This window comes from Amblyomma mixtum, chromosome 9 (assembly GCF_055824585.1).
Source record: "Amblyomma mixtum isolate Tamu chromosome 9, ASM5582458v1, whole genome shotgun sequence".
In the NCBI taxonomy this organism is placed as follows: domain Eukaryota; kingdom Metazoa; phylum Arthropoda; class Arachnida; order Ixodida; family Ixodidae; genus Amblyomma; species Amblyomma mixtum.
The window spans coordinates 55,024,502-55,040,636 of record NC_143020.1 but is presented as its reverse complement, the minus strand read 5'-3'; the positions used below and the strand labels follow the sequence as shown (position 1 = coordinate 55,040,636).

Below are 16,135 nucleotides of genomic sequence, written 5' to 3'. Positions count from 1 at the left end.
GAATGAAGCTCACTTCTGAGCACTGCTACCTTACACTGACCGTGGCTGAATGTGGCCCTGTAGTTGGTTGGTTTATTGAGGTTTAACGTTCCGAAGCAACTCAGGCTATGAGGGACGCCGTAGTGAAGGGCTCTGGAAATTTCGGCCACATGGGGTTCTTTAACGTGCACTGACATCGCACAGTACACGGGCATTTAGAATTTCGCCATCATCGAAATTCAGCCGCCGTGGCCGGGATCAAACCCGCGTCTTTCGGGTCAGCAGCCGAGTGCCGTAACAACTGAGCCACCGCGGCGTGGCAAATGTGGCCCTGTAGAGTGACTTGACAATCGAATGGTTTTTACAGGATATATTTAGAACCGGAGGGCCGAGAATCCTGAATGCAGCGATTGAGGCATGTGCACGCAAGAAATTATTTTTTCGGCAAGTTTATTAATTTCTCGATTGAACCATTGGCTTCCAGAGTTGTCGGATTGGCGGCAACAAAACAGGAAGGGCTTTCTAAAAGCAGTCTTAACGATGGCCTATGGCTTTTAACCATTATCATAGCGGCCCAGGGATGGAGTGATATGAGGGGTTTTTGGACGGGTTAACGACACTCTTCATGCAGATGGTATTACAAGCGCACATTTTCTAAGGATATTTTTTCAAGTTGTTGATATTTTATTTGGCAGTTCTCTGGCTTACAAATGTACGGCAGCGGTAGGGAAGAAACGATGCCCTTCTGTAGAGAAACAATAGGTAATTTTTTAAATAGGAATGATCATGTTGAGCGCAGGAATGTGCCAAGATATGATTCAGCTTATTCTTTTGCGGACAAAAACGGCATGAATGATCAGCATAAAATGAGTGATGTAGTGCCACTAGAATGGCTGTATTGCGTCTAGCAGATGTCAAAGTTATTACTTTCAATGTGTGAAGGAGAGCCGTTGCCTGTGTTTTCAACTATTTTTTAAAATGAACGCTTTTAGATCGATAGAAATATTCTTCAGATTTTACACTCCGGCTCAGAAATAAATCTGTAGAGAAGGAATGCAGGTCATAAAAGCGGAAAGTTAAAAAGTTATTAGCATTTTGCAGCACATTAAGCTCGTACAGGTGTGTTGTACATATGGTAGGGCGGGCTGCTCAAAAAGGAATAAAAATAAAAGCGCCGAGAACGCAATAAGGCAGTTAAGTAAGAAGTGGCAGAAGACAACCTATTTGAGGAGCACAGCTCAAGTCTCCTTCAATAATTTTCATTTGGGGTTCTAGACATAACCAGCATCTAGAATTTTATCCTTCGGGAAGAATTCCAGTGAGCTCGACATTAAATCGAAGTCTCGTCTAGAAGCGGCTCACAATAGAGCTTCTTCTCCGTAGTGAGCCTGATTTTGAAAGCGGGGTTGACTTCATTTTTTCGTCGTTTTCCGCCGGCGATTTCCGATTTTCTGGCGAAGCAGGATAGGAAGGGTCTTCCTTGGTTAAGGCGTGCGCGCATGGCTGGCACATGAGAATTTTTTGCAGAAACGTGGACACATGTGAGGTACCTGGCAATACGCACATCCAGACATGAAATACAACATAGACTATAATCCCAGCCAGAATCACAATACTTAAGACAATAAAAATGACGTAATCGGTGGCTTCCATTATCTTGGTGACTATCATAGCGACGTTCAAGGCGAAATTTAGGAATATTATAGCATACGGTACTTTAAAGGGCCTTGGAACGTCTTTCATCGTAAATCGAAGCCTGACCTGAGCCAGCGACGTGAAGATGCCAAAGAAGGTTACGACCAACATGATGCTGCTTACCACGGATTCAACAGAGCCCATTGCTGTGAAGAAAACAGCAAAAACCCCTCGAAATAGTATGGAGACAACGGGAATTGATGACTTAAGTGATATCAATGACAAAACGGAAGGCAGGTGTCCCTTTCTAGCAGCTGCAAAGCCGAGACGACTATGGCTTAGAAACCCTGCGGACAAGGTTCCGAAGGTGCTAATAGACGCTACGATTGGTATGATAATCACGCCAACTGTGCCCCAGCTTCCCGCCGCAAATGTGAGGGCTGTGGCTTCGGAGGCAGCGATGGCTTCGGGTTCGAGAACAGTGAAGTAGGCCAGGTTTGTGAGGATGTAAAGGAGCATGACCATCACGACGCCTAGGATCATTGCCCGCGGAATAGTGTAGAACGGCTTCTTGATCTCTTCTCCAATGAGGCAGAGACTGGGTCTAAGAGAGAAAGGGAGCATAATACTGGGGTCAAGCGAGCAAATAATTACTACTGCACAATTTAGCGGCTTTAGGACTGCACAATTCAGCGGCTTCTTATTAACATTAGGGAAGTGTTTTCTCGATGACACTGGGCATGCCTGGGCCATGCCACAGCAAAACTGGCTTGTGAATATATAGGTATCTTTTGAAATGGAACTGTTCCGCCTCCTAATGAACGTGGCAGTCCGGAACGTAGAAGCTGTGATTTGAGAAAATAGACGTCAATTGGAAATGTAACGTAACTGTACAAGTGAAAGCTGTGGCATGGTAAACAACTGCGCCACTGATTTAAGTAGTCTGTAACGTGCCCCAACATATTTGTCAATTTATAAGCTGAACGATAATCTCTTGCAACCCTGATTTTTGTTCAGTACCTGTTTAACTTTAAATAACAAATTCCGTAGTGCAAATCAATGTTCTTGTTTAGTTGTGATGTTGTTTAGAGGACCTCTACAAAGCGCCCATTCCAAATATATTTGTAGGCTTATTCGCTCTATTTTCGTTTATAATTAAGTGCACTTGGATTCCCTTAATTTCACTCGTGACTACCACCGAAAACGTTTTATGCGAAGCATATTGCTAGAGCTACCACTCACGCCGTCGCCGTGGGAGCCCCACGTGACACCGTGACGTCACACCACGTGACACCGTGACGTCACACCACGTGACATCGGATGAGAGAGCCGGCCTCCACCTCGCGCCGTCGCCGTGGGACCCCTAGCCGTCACGCCACGTGACACCGTGACGTCACACCACGTGACATCGGATGAGAGAGCCGGCCTCCACCTCGCGCCGTCGCCGTGGGACCCTAGCCGTCACACCCGCGCATTCCCGCGCATTTCGAACGCGCGTTCACACTCGGTGTAGGTGAAATGCTCGCTCCACCGGGCAGGCAGACGCGGCTTCCGTGGCAATCCAGGCGCTCACCCAACGCGCGTCTCGGGGTTAGTCGGCGTTCCGCTGTAGCCATGCCGTTGTCTTCCCCCACGACGAAGGCTTCTAGTGGTTGTATTAAAATGGCCAAGTATTCAACCAAGGAAAGCCATGTATTACCAAGCCTAGCCACTAATATGCTTCGCATTCCCCAGGCTTAGCCAAGCTGAGCCTCAGCAATTTTTGTCTTTTCCTGTGAATCCTAAGCCCACACCGTTTAATTAAAAGTCATTTCTTGCCTCTGATGAGAATAAGTGTGTAAGTACGAGTATATGAGGCCATGAGTATGGTAACGCATGAAGAGGAAGCCTGTTCTACTCTATCCAGAGATTGTGGGGTTGATGCAGACGGAAGGGGTTATGCAATCTTTTGCAGCAGAATAATGCGCTTTTGCACTGTATTGGGTGTCTATAAATTCATTGGGCAATTGTTGGTAGTTATGCGAGTGCTGCCAGTTGGAGGAATGGAGTCCTTCATTCAGATCTATACGTCCTCTCTGCAGCGTCAGCGTTGCATCTCCCAGCCACGTTGCCTATACTGAAGCAGACGCAATTAGCTGCCTGTACCTCCCTCGGACATCAGTACGAATACTTCCCTATCCCCACCGACACTACCCTGTCACGCTTTGATGACTATTAGTGGGAATATATATGTGTATCCGTCGTTGTTCCCTTCTCAACTTTATACAGGATTCCCAAAGGTACCGTTGTCATCAATACCACCATTCCAGTCTTCTTTTTTGTATTCAAAGGACTCCTAAAGTTCTTCTCTTCTTTTGAATTTGGGGTGCAATCCCATCCAGTTTCTACTAATGATAACTTATAAGCAAGAACTGAATTAGCGTACTTGAGATATTGGTTCGTTGTGAACAGAATAAAACCAAAGGTGAACTTTTAAAATCTTTGTGAACGGAATTTAACGCAGTGTGAACTATTAAAACAACATGTAGAGAACTTGTTCAAACTTTCACTGTGTTAGGATAGTGCTTTAGTCTTCATCTTCCAATACTCTTAGAAAAGCAAGCACACTTACGCTCCTTCCATGCTCATCGAGGCGGCGAAATAAGCCTCAGTTAAGCCAATAGCTGTGACATCAGAGCTGATGAAAGGTCCCTTGATATAATTTGTTCCTAAAAAACCAAAAAGGAGCGGTCACCTCAAATTTTTTACAATATTCGTGCCACAAGGAGCTGTTCAGGTTTCGAAAACTTGTTCAAAGATGAAAAATTTTCCTTCCACACATCAACACAAGGACATTTTTTAGGACTATTTTGCGAAACATATTCACTAATACTATTGCTTAATCTTCCGTCTTTATACATATGTCGCTTTGCAAGAACAATGCGAAATTAGATGCATGATTTGAAAATTATGCCGCAGCACCCTTTTGAAGCTGGAGGTGGAAAATTTGTACACTGCAGATTGCAGATTTATTTACAAAATAGAAAGAGTGCAGTATGTTTCTCTGATTTCCAATGAATGCTTTCAACGCTTATGTTTCGTAACGAGCCCCTGAATTTCTCATCTTTGATAAAAGCTTGCCGAGGGCCACGGTTTTGGATGTCTACATGCCATAGCAAGTATATGAGTGTTCTCGCGAAGCTATGTCCCTCATATAACCTGATGGGGAGGTTATATGTGAAATGAACTGCCTTAAACGTAGAAAAGTGAACAGCCGCTGCCGTAGCGGAGCTGCGAAAGTACCAGACGCAAAATGCGGAGCGCGTAGGTTTGGATCCTACATGCAGCATGTGCTGGTTTTAGGGTGTCAGCGTTTAAGAGCCAGTTTCTGCGTTTCGCGTCATAGCAATAGTACTAATAGTAGTAGTATGTCGTAGTAGTCTTGTCCGTGTTTTGTGTGGTCGGTGTGGTAGGCGCGTTACCATAGAAACCACTAAGAGTGTAGCTACCGCAGAAGGAGTCGGTGTCACTAGAGCAAAGGAAGGAGCAACCGAAAGGTTGTCACTTTGGGAAACGCATGGAAAGTGGTGGCTGTGAAAGGAGGATAGTGTGCCGAGACTGGAGGAACCCCCAACTGGGATATTGTTGCCGCGTATACAGGAGAATAAGTCGCGAGACTAAGAGGAAGCAAGTGAGCAGAAAAGGAAAATTCGAATGTCATCGGTTCGGATCCCATCAGCTGAATGTGGTTTTTTCTCTTGCTTTTGAGTCAATTATACTTAATCGATAGCACTAATTTTCTCCTATTGATCAAGCCACTAAAATAAAAAAAAAACGAAATTCCCTATGCTCCTTGGTTTCGGTGCTCTTGGCATCTGTTATGAGCCTCAAAACAAGAACAGAGAACAGTCGCCGTCGTTGCTCAGTTGGTAGAGCGCCACACGCTCCATGCTGCACTAAAGGTTTATGTCCCACGGCAGTATGTCGTTCTTTTCTTCTGCTTTACGATCAAATATCTTCCGGGTAAAAAAAATGGCTACTCTACTCATTTCGCCTTACAGAACACATGACATCAGAAACAAGAAGCATTCCATGTGCTTTTCTCAGTTTCAGCGTTTGTTGCTTTGCGGCATGTGTGTAGTGACGAGCCTACCAATTACTTGCCTTTCTGTGCTATTGGGCTGCCACGGCGGCCCAGTGGTTACGGCGCTCAGCTGCTGACCCGAAAGACGCGGGTTCATTCCCGGCCGCGGCGGTCGAATTTTGATTTAGGCGAAATTCTAGACGCCCGTATACTGTGCGATGTCGGCGCACGTTAAAGAACCCCAGCTGGTCAAAATTTCCGGACCCCGTCACTACGACGTACCCATAGCCTGAGTCGCTTTAGGACGTTAAATCCTCATAAACCTATCTTTGTGCGTTATTACCTTAACGAGAGTTCCAGCTCTGGCATGCTTGATGTCATTGAAAGCATACAGGAGCTCTTGCAAAGCTCCTTTCTAAGAATTTTGCCACGTTCAATGTAGCCCTTGCATCATAAGAAGACGTGCCGAAGTTCGCCTTTAAGTCGAGGTTGATCTTGGCGAACACTCTCAAGATTGCGTTACAGTGCACATAAATAGCATCAACACTAGAAGACTGGGAAGCTGCCGTCCTGAATGAGCTGGTCGAGCACCGTACAAAAAATATGGAAGTCGTGAGTTCGGATCCAACTGGCTCAATGTCATTGCTTTCTTTTACTGTCTAATTAGATTACCTTTCAGATAAAAAATCGGTTCTAGCAGTTTTCATGTCATAGGAAGCATAAAAGGTTCTCGCAGCGCTGCCCCCTTCTGCGTCGGATCTTCACTTCACTTCACTTTAATACCTTAAAGACCCTCGTTAGAGGGTATTACATAAGGGGTGGGGCACACAGAAATGAAAAACAGAATGACTAACAGATAAGCTGAAAGTTATACAAATATAAGATTATCACTGAGCAAGTACACGCGTGACTTCTTCGATGAACAATGAGTGGCATGTTCTGGTTCAACAGCGAACTTGCGGTATAAAAGAATGTTCCTACGTCTGCAGCAGCGGTCGAAGACGGAGCTGGTCAATGCACTCAATGTTAGGGTACACGCAAAATGAATACCCTGGTATGTTTAAAACTGGACTGGCACCGTCGTAGATCAGTTAGTAGAGCACCGCACGCAACATGCGGTGATCATGGATTCGGATCCGACATGCCACATGTCTTTTTTTGCTTCTAATTTCTAATCGACCGTCTTTTATGTAAAAATCGCCGAATTACTAATTTGCCACTGCTAAACACGAGAAATTAAAACTGAGAAATGTTCTCCTGCGCTTTTCTCGGTTTGAGATAATATCGGCTTTCTTCAAACAGTTTAATATGTATTTATACGCGTATGTGGGACGAGCAACTGTTTTCCAGAACCATAGTGCCTGTTTAGAAGCGACAGTGTACCTACCACACTATAACGGCAATGTATAATCTGTGTGATATACCTTAATGTGAAGAAAGAAAATAACTGAAACGGTGGCTCGGTAACATGATTTGCAATGAAGCATTTCCGCATCTAGAGTGGAGCAAAATGATCTCTTACCTGCAGACGCTGCTACGATTGCTGTTCCGATAATTGACAAAAGCATAACTACCTTGACCACCGCCAAAGTATTTTGTAACTTTGCTGAAATTCCCAAGGAGACACAGTTCAAAGCTGTAGCGAGCGCTGTAATGAAAAGAAAATTGCTGAAAAAGGGGTCGTTTGCAAAAAGAAAAATAGCTTTTCTTTTCTGCGAAAAATATAAGAGATGTCACGGCCTTTTTTCGGACTTTCCAATAATGTAGCCAGACTTAACGTGTTGTCTGTGGGCACAAGAAATATTACTGTTTTTGCCATTTCTCTAATCAAACGCAGGAGGCGCGGAAGATTAAAACAGGACTGAGATTATCAAGCCTCATGCCCTGTTTAAGTCTGAAGTGTCGCTAAAAGGATCGGAAGACGGAAGCTGGACTACAAGAGGGAAATGTTGGGTAACGCGCAAGATAGTGCGTACGCAAATTCTATGAGTAGTTTCTCATGCCTACTGGGTGCCGTACTACAGCAGCTGCCTAAAAGATTTGTGCGGCATTAGTAGTGACACTATTTTCCTGGCATCCTTGGCTTCCAAAACCATCTACCGTAACTGGCTCGTTGCTAACAGCTAAAGCTTAGTGTGCCTAGCATGAACAAACAAAGAAAGGCAGGCTGCTGACGACCTAGCGCTTTTCCTTTCAAGTGTGCTAAATTTGCTTGGTCCCTCGTTGAAACGCCTTACCAGTACGACTTACCAAAAACGGAGTGACTTCCAGGGCTTACGAACAAGCTTGATGGGACAGTCGAAGAGAACTTAAATAGTACTGCATTTATAGAATTATAAAAACCTACACTTTTCGGCCTGAATGACCAGTGACAGTCACTTCTCGCAATAGCTAAAAACTTTTGAACGAAGCAAGGTATATATGCACTTTTTTACGCGAAGGCCAAAACACACTAAGCTGCATTTCCACGCCTAAAAGGACGCCTTTTTTTTCCTAAATGCTTCTCTAAAGAGGTTAGGGGGACCTAACGCTTAATGTGTGTAAAAAGTACCTGGAACATCTAAAGGAAAGAAGTTTTCTTGGTGAAAATTCACCAAACATTGTGCCAATGTGCTTAAATTCTCTCAGGTGTTACAGTAAAAAATAATACAATAGGCGAATACTTAACACTCCGCAACTTGATGAAGGTTTATTTAATTAATGAAAAAGAAAACATTGACTTCGCATATGTTCTATGTATGGTTACTGCAATGTGTGGTTTAGAAAAACAAACAAAAGAAGCGTGTAGGTCTCCTGGAAAGAACGAGTGTCGTTAGCGCAATTTGTATTGCGCAAATTTGGCAACTTTTCTTGATTTCATCGCTGCTTCTCCTAAAGATTCACAACTTTCGCCGAAAATAGGATCAGTTCAAGAAAGTGAAGTTTTAGTTTGTCTCAACGTTGCTCTCTTCCAAACAATGTTGCGCCATTTGAGTGGGAATTGAATAGAAGTGATCGCAAGAGACTTTTCTTTTGAAAACTTTTGATAACAAGCATCTTGAACAGTAATGAGCTGCTTTACAAATCGAAAAGCTCCTTACTTTATTTGGTTACGTTGAATGGCAAGATTTCTTTAATCATTTTTTAATAATTAAAAGCCAAAGCTTGAAATCTATTAGAGCATCTATTAGAGCATTCTAATACATTATAAGGATACCAAATCTTCGCAAAAGAATAAGTAGCCACACTGGGCTAAATTTGTTTACTCGGTACTGACGAAAAAGGTAGATGTCCCATTTTGAAACAGGTTAGTTGCAATATACAACAAAGTTATTGAAATATTCTGAGTAAACACTACATTTGCGAGAATTGCTGCTTTATCTGCAACTTTAGCGTATTTTAGGGATCAGAGGCAACATGCCTGTTTGACATCTCGCGCGAAAATGTCCAGAAAACGGATAAACATTTACTCCGTTACCAAACTGTCGCTTGTTAGCGCTTTGTTCACTGCAGTCGTTTTAAACATAGGGGTATGCTTATGTTTGACGTCACAGCTGGGGCCATCAAGGTGGTAACGTTAAAGAGAAAAAAAATTACCGACGATTACGTTACTTCCTAATGCGAAATTTGAGCGCAGCAAATAAGCTGTTTCACCTTTTCGATAGTGAGTCAACCCCAGCTGCGGAGTTGGTTTCAGGGACAACGCCGCCGATGCCGACACAAACAATATGATACCCTCGCTTCCGCAGCGCTAAGAACCAGGTCTAGCCGTGGGAAGGTGGTCACGTATTCGTCGACGTGCCGGGGCCTACGTGAAATATCCGGCGCGTCGGCAACTGAAGAGCACCCTATCCGCCACACAAGAACAGGGGGGGGGGGGGGGGGGACCCTTTCCTCCTCTTTCTGCATGGCGGCGACGGGTGTTCTATGCAGTCACGTTATCTTGACTCTAGCGGCGTCAGCGGCATCCAGCGGTATCAGTCGGTCGTTATCAGTCGGTCGCTGCTAGCGCTGGGGGGATGAAAGGGGGGCGGAGCTGTTTACGAGGCCGACGACGACGCAAAACCCAGGAACGGACGCCAAAGAGCTGCGCTCTAAAAAAAAAAACTTGCAGCGCACTTTGCACATCCACATTGCGCAATTTTTTCTTTGCCTCAAGGATACAATTCGCTTCGCAAGTATCTACTAGTACGTTACACTGATTGCCTGAAACTATTTCCGCAACTGCTCGGGAAATTTACTGTTCTCCATCTTAGAAATACAGAAGTAAACACAATTCTTTCGGGCGCAATCAACGTCGTGTTTGGAGCGCTACTGAGGACGAGTGTAATGCGCTTCACCAAATCGTTGCGGAAGAAAAAGCTTTATGTCACCTTTCGGGACCCACCCAATTCCATGGAAATTATGTTGGAGCCTTGACAACTATTCACCGCATTTTAAACCATTTTAAAAGTGAACGCTATAGCATACTGACTAACATTAAATAGTAGTTCTACTCAGCTAGTAAATGCCAATTAGTTGCACCAATTAACAGCAACAAGCAGATATCCAATTTTGATGACGGCAACAAGGACCTCGTTACTCTTATAGAAATTGCACCAAAGAGCTATATTTACAGCATGGCGAAGTAGACACGACGCTACCTACTGAATGTTGCCATATATGAAGAATGAAGAATCCATCCCACCTTGGACGCCACCTAAGTGGTATGTAACCCAGGATGCATGGTAGAAAAGTGACCTTTTTTGGCTTTACCAGGGTGCTATCAGAATGAAAAGTTTACGGGAAGGGGAGCGTGCGGGAAAAAAATTATTTCGCAGCAGTAACATCATGTTAACAGCAGTAGTATAATGAGTCAGTGTTAAGGAGAAGCGCGTGCTCTATCAGCTGGTAACACTCATATCACGTGAGTTGCCAACGAGGAAAAGCTACAGTAAACCTTTATCCTATAAAAGTCTTTTTGTAAAAGTATAACCTCGATAGTACGCTGTTTTACCTCGTAAACACCCGTCCATTGCATCCTGTGCGCAGGCAACGGTGCCCATGGCTAGCATGTTACTACAGCACATACTTACTTGTGAAAGTGACCGCTACCAGCACCGTGACTTCGTAAGGCGGGTCGCACGTAGGGTAGACTAGTCGCAGTGCGTAGCTTGTGAAGGTCAGCGCCTGCAGGGCTGCGTTCATCGGGTCTGACAAAAGGATGCGACCCCAGACAGACATGAAGGCGACGAAGTCTCCCGGTCGGCCCAGCGATTCAGCCGCCGCGCAGAGGTACGTGTAGTCGCCGCCAGATGCCGGCAACAGCGCTGCCATTTCCGCCATGCAGAGCGCATCTGCAAGCGAATCATCATGATGCGCCTAGCTACGCCCACTGCAGGGCAAAGAACTCTCATATGTCTCTCCACTTAATCCTGTCCTTTGACAGCGGCGGCAACCGTATCCCCACAAACTTCCTTATCTCATCCGCTCACCTAACTTGCTGCCGCCCTCTGCTACGTTGGCCTTATCTCGGAATCCACTTCGTTACACTTAAGGACCAGCGGCTATCTTGCCTTCGCATTACATGCCCTGCCCAACCCATTTCTTCCCCTTGATTTCCATTAGGATGTCACTAGCACGCGTTTCTTTCCTCACCCACTCTGCCCGCTTCCTATGTCTTAACATTACACCTATATCATATTTCTTTCCGTAGGTAGCTGCGTTGTCCATAATATAAGTTGAACCCCTTTCATTAGCCTCCACGTTTTTGCCCCATAGGTGATTGCCTGCAAGATACAGTTGTATACTTTCGTCTTGAGAGATATTGGTAAACTCCTATTCATGAGCTGAGAGAACCTGCAAGCGAGCCAGAGGCCTGAATACCTATTGTTTGGGAGTACAGTACAGAATGCAAGTAAAGACGACAATGAAAATGCAACGCTTAAAATTAGGATACTTGAGGAGAGCGGTTCCGATGGGGCCGAAACGAGACATTAGTGGCGTCCAATGTGAAATTGAAGTGGATTTGAGCACAACATGTAGCGCGCAGGAAAGACAATTCCTGCATGGTCTGCACGAAAACGCACGAGAACAGTTGCAACGAAAACGCTTCAAAACAAATGGGATGACGCTTCCGCTCGCACATTACAGCCTTGTTCACAATGAAGGCTAAATAACTGGAGCCGCTTTCAGTGCGCCTCATGCTGAAACTGAGACATATTGCGTGCGCTTGCGGGAGACTAAGGTCGATACGATTCATTATGCGTGCTGCCGTTTGTATATGGGTATTCAATAACTAATGCACCCCAAAATTCAGTTGTAAACTGTTTGAAAGTTTTTGTGAAACATCCGAAATCCTACTCGCGTCATCTGATGAAGTTTCGTGAACGTTAGTGGATGCAAGCGCTTTAACTAGCTTTCAAAATGGGGCCTGTAAATAGCATGTCGCAATCAGGGAGCTGTGACTGAATTCACCGTGGAGGAATACGAGGCCTTCACAGATATTAAAGCCTACAAGGAAGTCTGTCCGATTTGCTGCGTTCCGCAAGGGAGCAGACAGATGTGACACCTGGAAATTTTCCAGGGGCTGAGAGTCTTTGTCCCTGTGATTGTCGAAACACAATAAAAAAAAAACTCGCTGCACAACGTGACTTCTTTGTTGGTAGTGCCAACACAATTGTCCTGGGGTTATGGTGCATAAAGGTTTGTGTCTGCTGGTTTCCTCAGAGTCCTACAGAGGACCTCAAAGAACAAAGACAGAACATGTATGCCAACTCGCTTGATCGTTATCAGGCAGATATTGAGAATTTTTTGCCAAAAATTAGCATTGGTGATGAAACATAGGTTCATCGCTTTTTAATTCTTTTCATTGCAATTCCATTCTTAAAATAAATGGTTTTCGATATATGTGGCTCAACGTTCCAAAGCGCAAGCTTAGAGGAACGCCGTAGTGGAGGACTCCAGATATTGTCGATCGCTTGGGGCTCTTTTACGTGCCCTGACATCGCACAGTGCACGGGCCTCTGGCATTTCACCGCCATCGAAATGCGACCGCAGCAGCCGGGATCGAACCCGCTTCTTTCGCTGAGCACCATAACCACACTACGCCAGCCTTAAAATAAATACCATGAGCTTGTTTCCGTGTATTTTCGCACAAAAAATAACATGAAAATATATTCGCTAGAAGCCTCCTCAAGGCACTATGAATTACGAGTAAACCGTTTAATAAAAGAAATCTCTACATTGAAGCCGGTCATGAGGACAGGCAAAATCGTGCACTGATGCGGTGCAATGCATCTGGGCACTACACCGGGTACCGCTGACGATAGCGAGATATCTGTCACAAAGGACTTAGATTGAAGTTTTTTTTTTGTGCAACGACATCAGACTTATCCACTGATCTATGAGGAATGAGTGTATCCACGCCTTCATTTTTAGCATGAGTGATGTACTCACGGATTATTGCAGTGACTCCGGCGCCAACCCACATGAGGAGACTGACGCCGACTGAGTCCGTGTGCTTAAAGACCAAACTCGGCGACACTAGTATCCCTGACCCTAGAAAACAAAAAGCGGGATTATTTATCCAAGACTGACTCCAAAGTTGGAAACATACGTGTTTTGATACGAACTGCCACACTGCATACTGCGGCTTAATACTGTCTTGCAGAGCTTGAAAACTAGGCACAAGTCATGGCTTTTCCGCTCTACAAATTTCTGTTCACGGAAGAGAAAATCCAGGAAAGACCCTGTTTTGCTCAGGAAAAAAGGTGCATGTTTTGAGAAGAATTTTCTGTGCGTTTTCTTCCGAGGGTCGTCGACGCAGAAACAAACAGATGTTGTAGGGCGCCAGTTGGAATGCAAGAAGGTTAGCAATGCTGACAATGCGACAAGTGGTGCTAGCTGGTGTTTCGTCTTTATATCTGAGGCAGAAATGCGCTGAGTTATGCGTCGGTTTATCTCGTCTCGTTTTTACACTCAGCGCATTTCTGCCACACATATATAGCAATGCTGATAAGGTAGTGGAGCTGATGAGAGGGAAGCGTGATTTCTCCACTTTACTTATGTCAGCAATACCTCCGCTCGTGAGTATTGGGATTTACAAAAATGCAGTATAATTCATGCGATGACTAGCCTACGCATGGTTAACTTCGAAAATCATTTAGGGTGAAAACTATTGCTTGTTTGATGAACTAGAGTCCATCGCAATTTTAGTCCTGTTGCGTTGCAATTTTAATACGAAAAACGATTCTTTAGGAAGGAAATTGGCGCGGTAACTCTCTTGATTCAGTGGGCAGCCCAACTGTTCCTTAAGGGAAGAGGTAGAGAGCCTTAGAAGGCATACAATTCAAGGCGGATATGTCGTCGGTTGGAATCGTTGTTGCAAGCTAGCCTTCAACTCGACCAGCACATGTAGGCAATATAGAGCGTGGAATCCTTTCACACCACCCAGATGCCTCTACGGCAAACTGTTGCTCATAATTTTGGTACGAATGTATTCGGGAGAACTGGAGCCCCATTGAGGTCAACCAATGGGGACATAAATAAAGACAAAACGACATGCGTATGATTATCTGAAATAGCTGTGCTCGGCTTGGTGTGCTCGTTCTATGGCTGTTAATGACGTCACCTTATTTTCTGTACCATTGCTGGGAGTTTCTGTAGCATCTGCGAGTACACACACCCACTAACACACTAAGAAAAGCCACCAGCTTTTCTCGTAGTCAGGCTACTTACACTGTTACCTTAAATTTAATGAACAGAATATCCCGAAGAGGAAATTCTATGCCGAAAAGAGCTATGTTTTTTAGCTCCTGTGAAGTATTGGCAACAGAAAGCAAGAGCTTTTTCTTACTGAGGCCTGCATTTGCTGACCTTCGCGGTGTGGCCGCAGTGCGAATTCACAAGTGCGGCGAACAAAGAGTTCCGCATTGAAACAGGCCGGTTTGTCGCTCTTGGTGTAATAGCAATACTCAAGGCCGCTGCAGCTAGCCAGTGACGTCCTCACGAGATCTGTGGCTAGTCTACCAAGAAACAGCTTTATTCATGTCAGAACAGGCATGGTGTTAAAAATCATGAACGCACTCAGGCTTTCTTAAACACCTAGATCAGCGCTTCACAGCCACTGAGGCAATTGTACCGATTCTTTTTAAACAACACTACTTGAACAAAAAAGGAGCAAAGAAGTTTTAGTAAACGTTACATTGCTCAACAGAAATCACAAGAATTGTTTCGACCGACACGATAGTTGCAGTGTTGCTCTGATTCAAAACGATTTCTTTAATTAAACTTCAGCAACTTCAAGAAGTAAGATGCTTACCTATGACACTTCCGATGACAACAGCAGTGGCGCTGAATAATCCCAATTCCCTGTTCAGTGTGCCGCCTGTGGTTTGTCGTTCTTTGCCAACCTTTATTGGCGTATTTTCATTCAGCGCTGACATGGGGAATGGACCGCAGGCAGGAGCGTCGGGACCTTCGCAAACAATGGCAAATAAAATAACATGGCTCAGAAATGGCGGCTGCACACCTTTAGTCGTTAGCCAACCTGACTGACACGAAAGGAAAGCAATTGTTCATATTGAATAATATCAGTAAAGATTGTACACAGACGGCAGTAATGATTACGCTGCATCCAACTGTGCCCTATGAGACTGTCTGCCGTAAGGAACAGCGTAATTCAGTCCTAGCTGGATTATTTAAACCCACAGGGTAGGCCGTTGTGTGGCTTCAAGCTGCGCTACTCCTGAACAACATTCTTCACAGTGAGCCGCAGGATGCGGGAGATCTTACCTCGGATTGGGCCATTTTGCCACGGGGAATTGAATGATTTAATTACTGGACCAAAAGAGAGCATCCCCAACATGAAAGAAAATTTTGTTCATTTTTGGAGACGTCTGTGTTACCATTTGGAGCCTTCAAATTTTATCGACAGAAATTCTCGTTGTAAAGCTAGCGATTTCTGCGGTATTGCACAATCTTCCGCAGACACTTGGAAACTGTCCCTTTCGAGACGAAAGTATCCCGGATATTCACACAAAATAAGGTTTCGCTGCGTAAAGAGGGCTGAAATTTTTTCTTGCAGGATGGGACCGACTTCAGTTGCTTTTAATTATGCAGTGCTTTGTATTGTTGCCAAATGCTATGCAGGGTAATCTCTGAGGAAAGAAGCAAGCATGGCACTTTTTAAGGCCATCTTTTGGGTGTTGTGGCTTGATTTCCTCTGCGCAGTTTCAAGTGTCAAAACGACTCAGGCCACGTGGGATGCAGTAGTAGAAGGCACCAGATAATTTCGTACCCCTGTGGTTGTCTAACTCGCACTCACATCGCGCAGTACAAAGGCCTTTAACACTTCGCCTTTATCGAAATGCGACCTCTGTGGCCGAGATCAAAGCTCCGACTTTCGGGTCTGTAGCCGAGTATCGTAACCGATGGGGCACGTCGGCGGGTGCTTGAATTTTCAGAAATAAAGGACGAAGCTCATCGTAAACCAAACCG

The 16,135-nt window shown here is 44.8% G+C and overlaps 1 protein-coding gene across 1 annotated transcript; it reads right to left on the bottom strand.

The window, feature by feature from the left end:
• Positions 1 to 1,326: 1,326 nt before the first annotated feature.
• Positions 1,327 to 10,972, bottom strand: LOC149329091 (Y+L amino acid transporter 2-like). The gene is made up of 3 exons (XM_089559170.1): positions 10,732 to 10,972; positions 4,226 to 4,322; positions 1,327 to 2,242 (listed from the first exon to the last, which is right to left on the bottom strand). The coding sequence occupies exons 1-3, from the start codon at positions 10,970 to 10,972 to the stop codon at positions 1,327 to 1,329; spliced, it is 1,254 nt and encodes a 417-aa protein (XP_089415296.1).
• Positions 10,973 to 16,135: the final 5,163 nt, after the last annotated feature.

What these genes read in the sequence shown, in the direction of transcription:
- LOC149329091 (XM_089559170.1), bottom strand. Translation starts at nt 10,972, where the DNA reads ATGGCAGCGCTGTTGCCGGCATCTGGCGGCGACTACACGTACCTCTGC. An exon ending in GGTAGCGGTCACTTTCACAA is followed by an intron (nt 4,323 to 10,731) that starts GTAAGTATGTGC and finishes TTGGTTTTTTAG; the next exon opens with GAACAAATTATATCAAGGGA. An exon ending in TCGATGAGCATGGAAGGAGC is followed by an intron (nt 2,243 to 4,225) that starts GTAAGTGTGCTT and finishes GCTTGACCCCAG; the next exon opens with TATTATGCTCCCTTTCTCTC.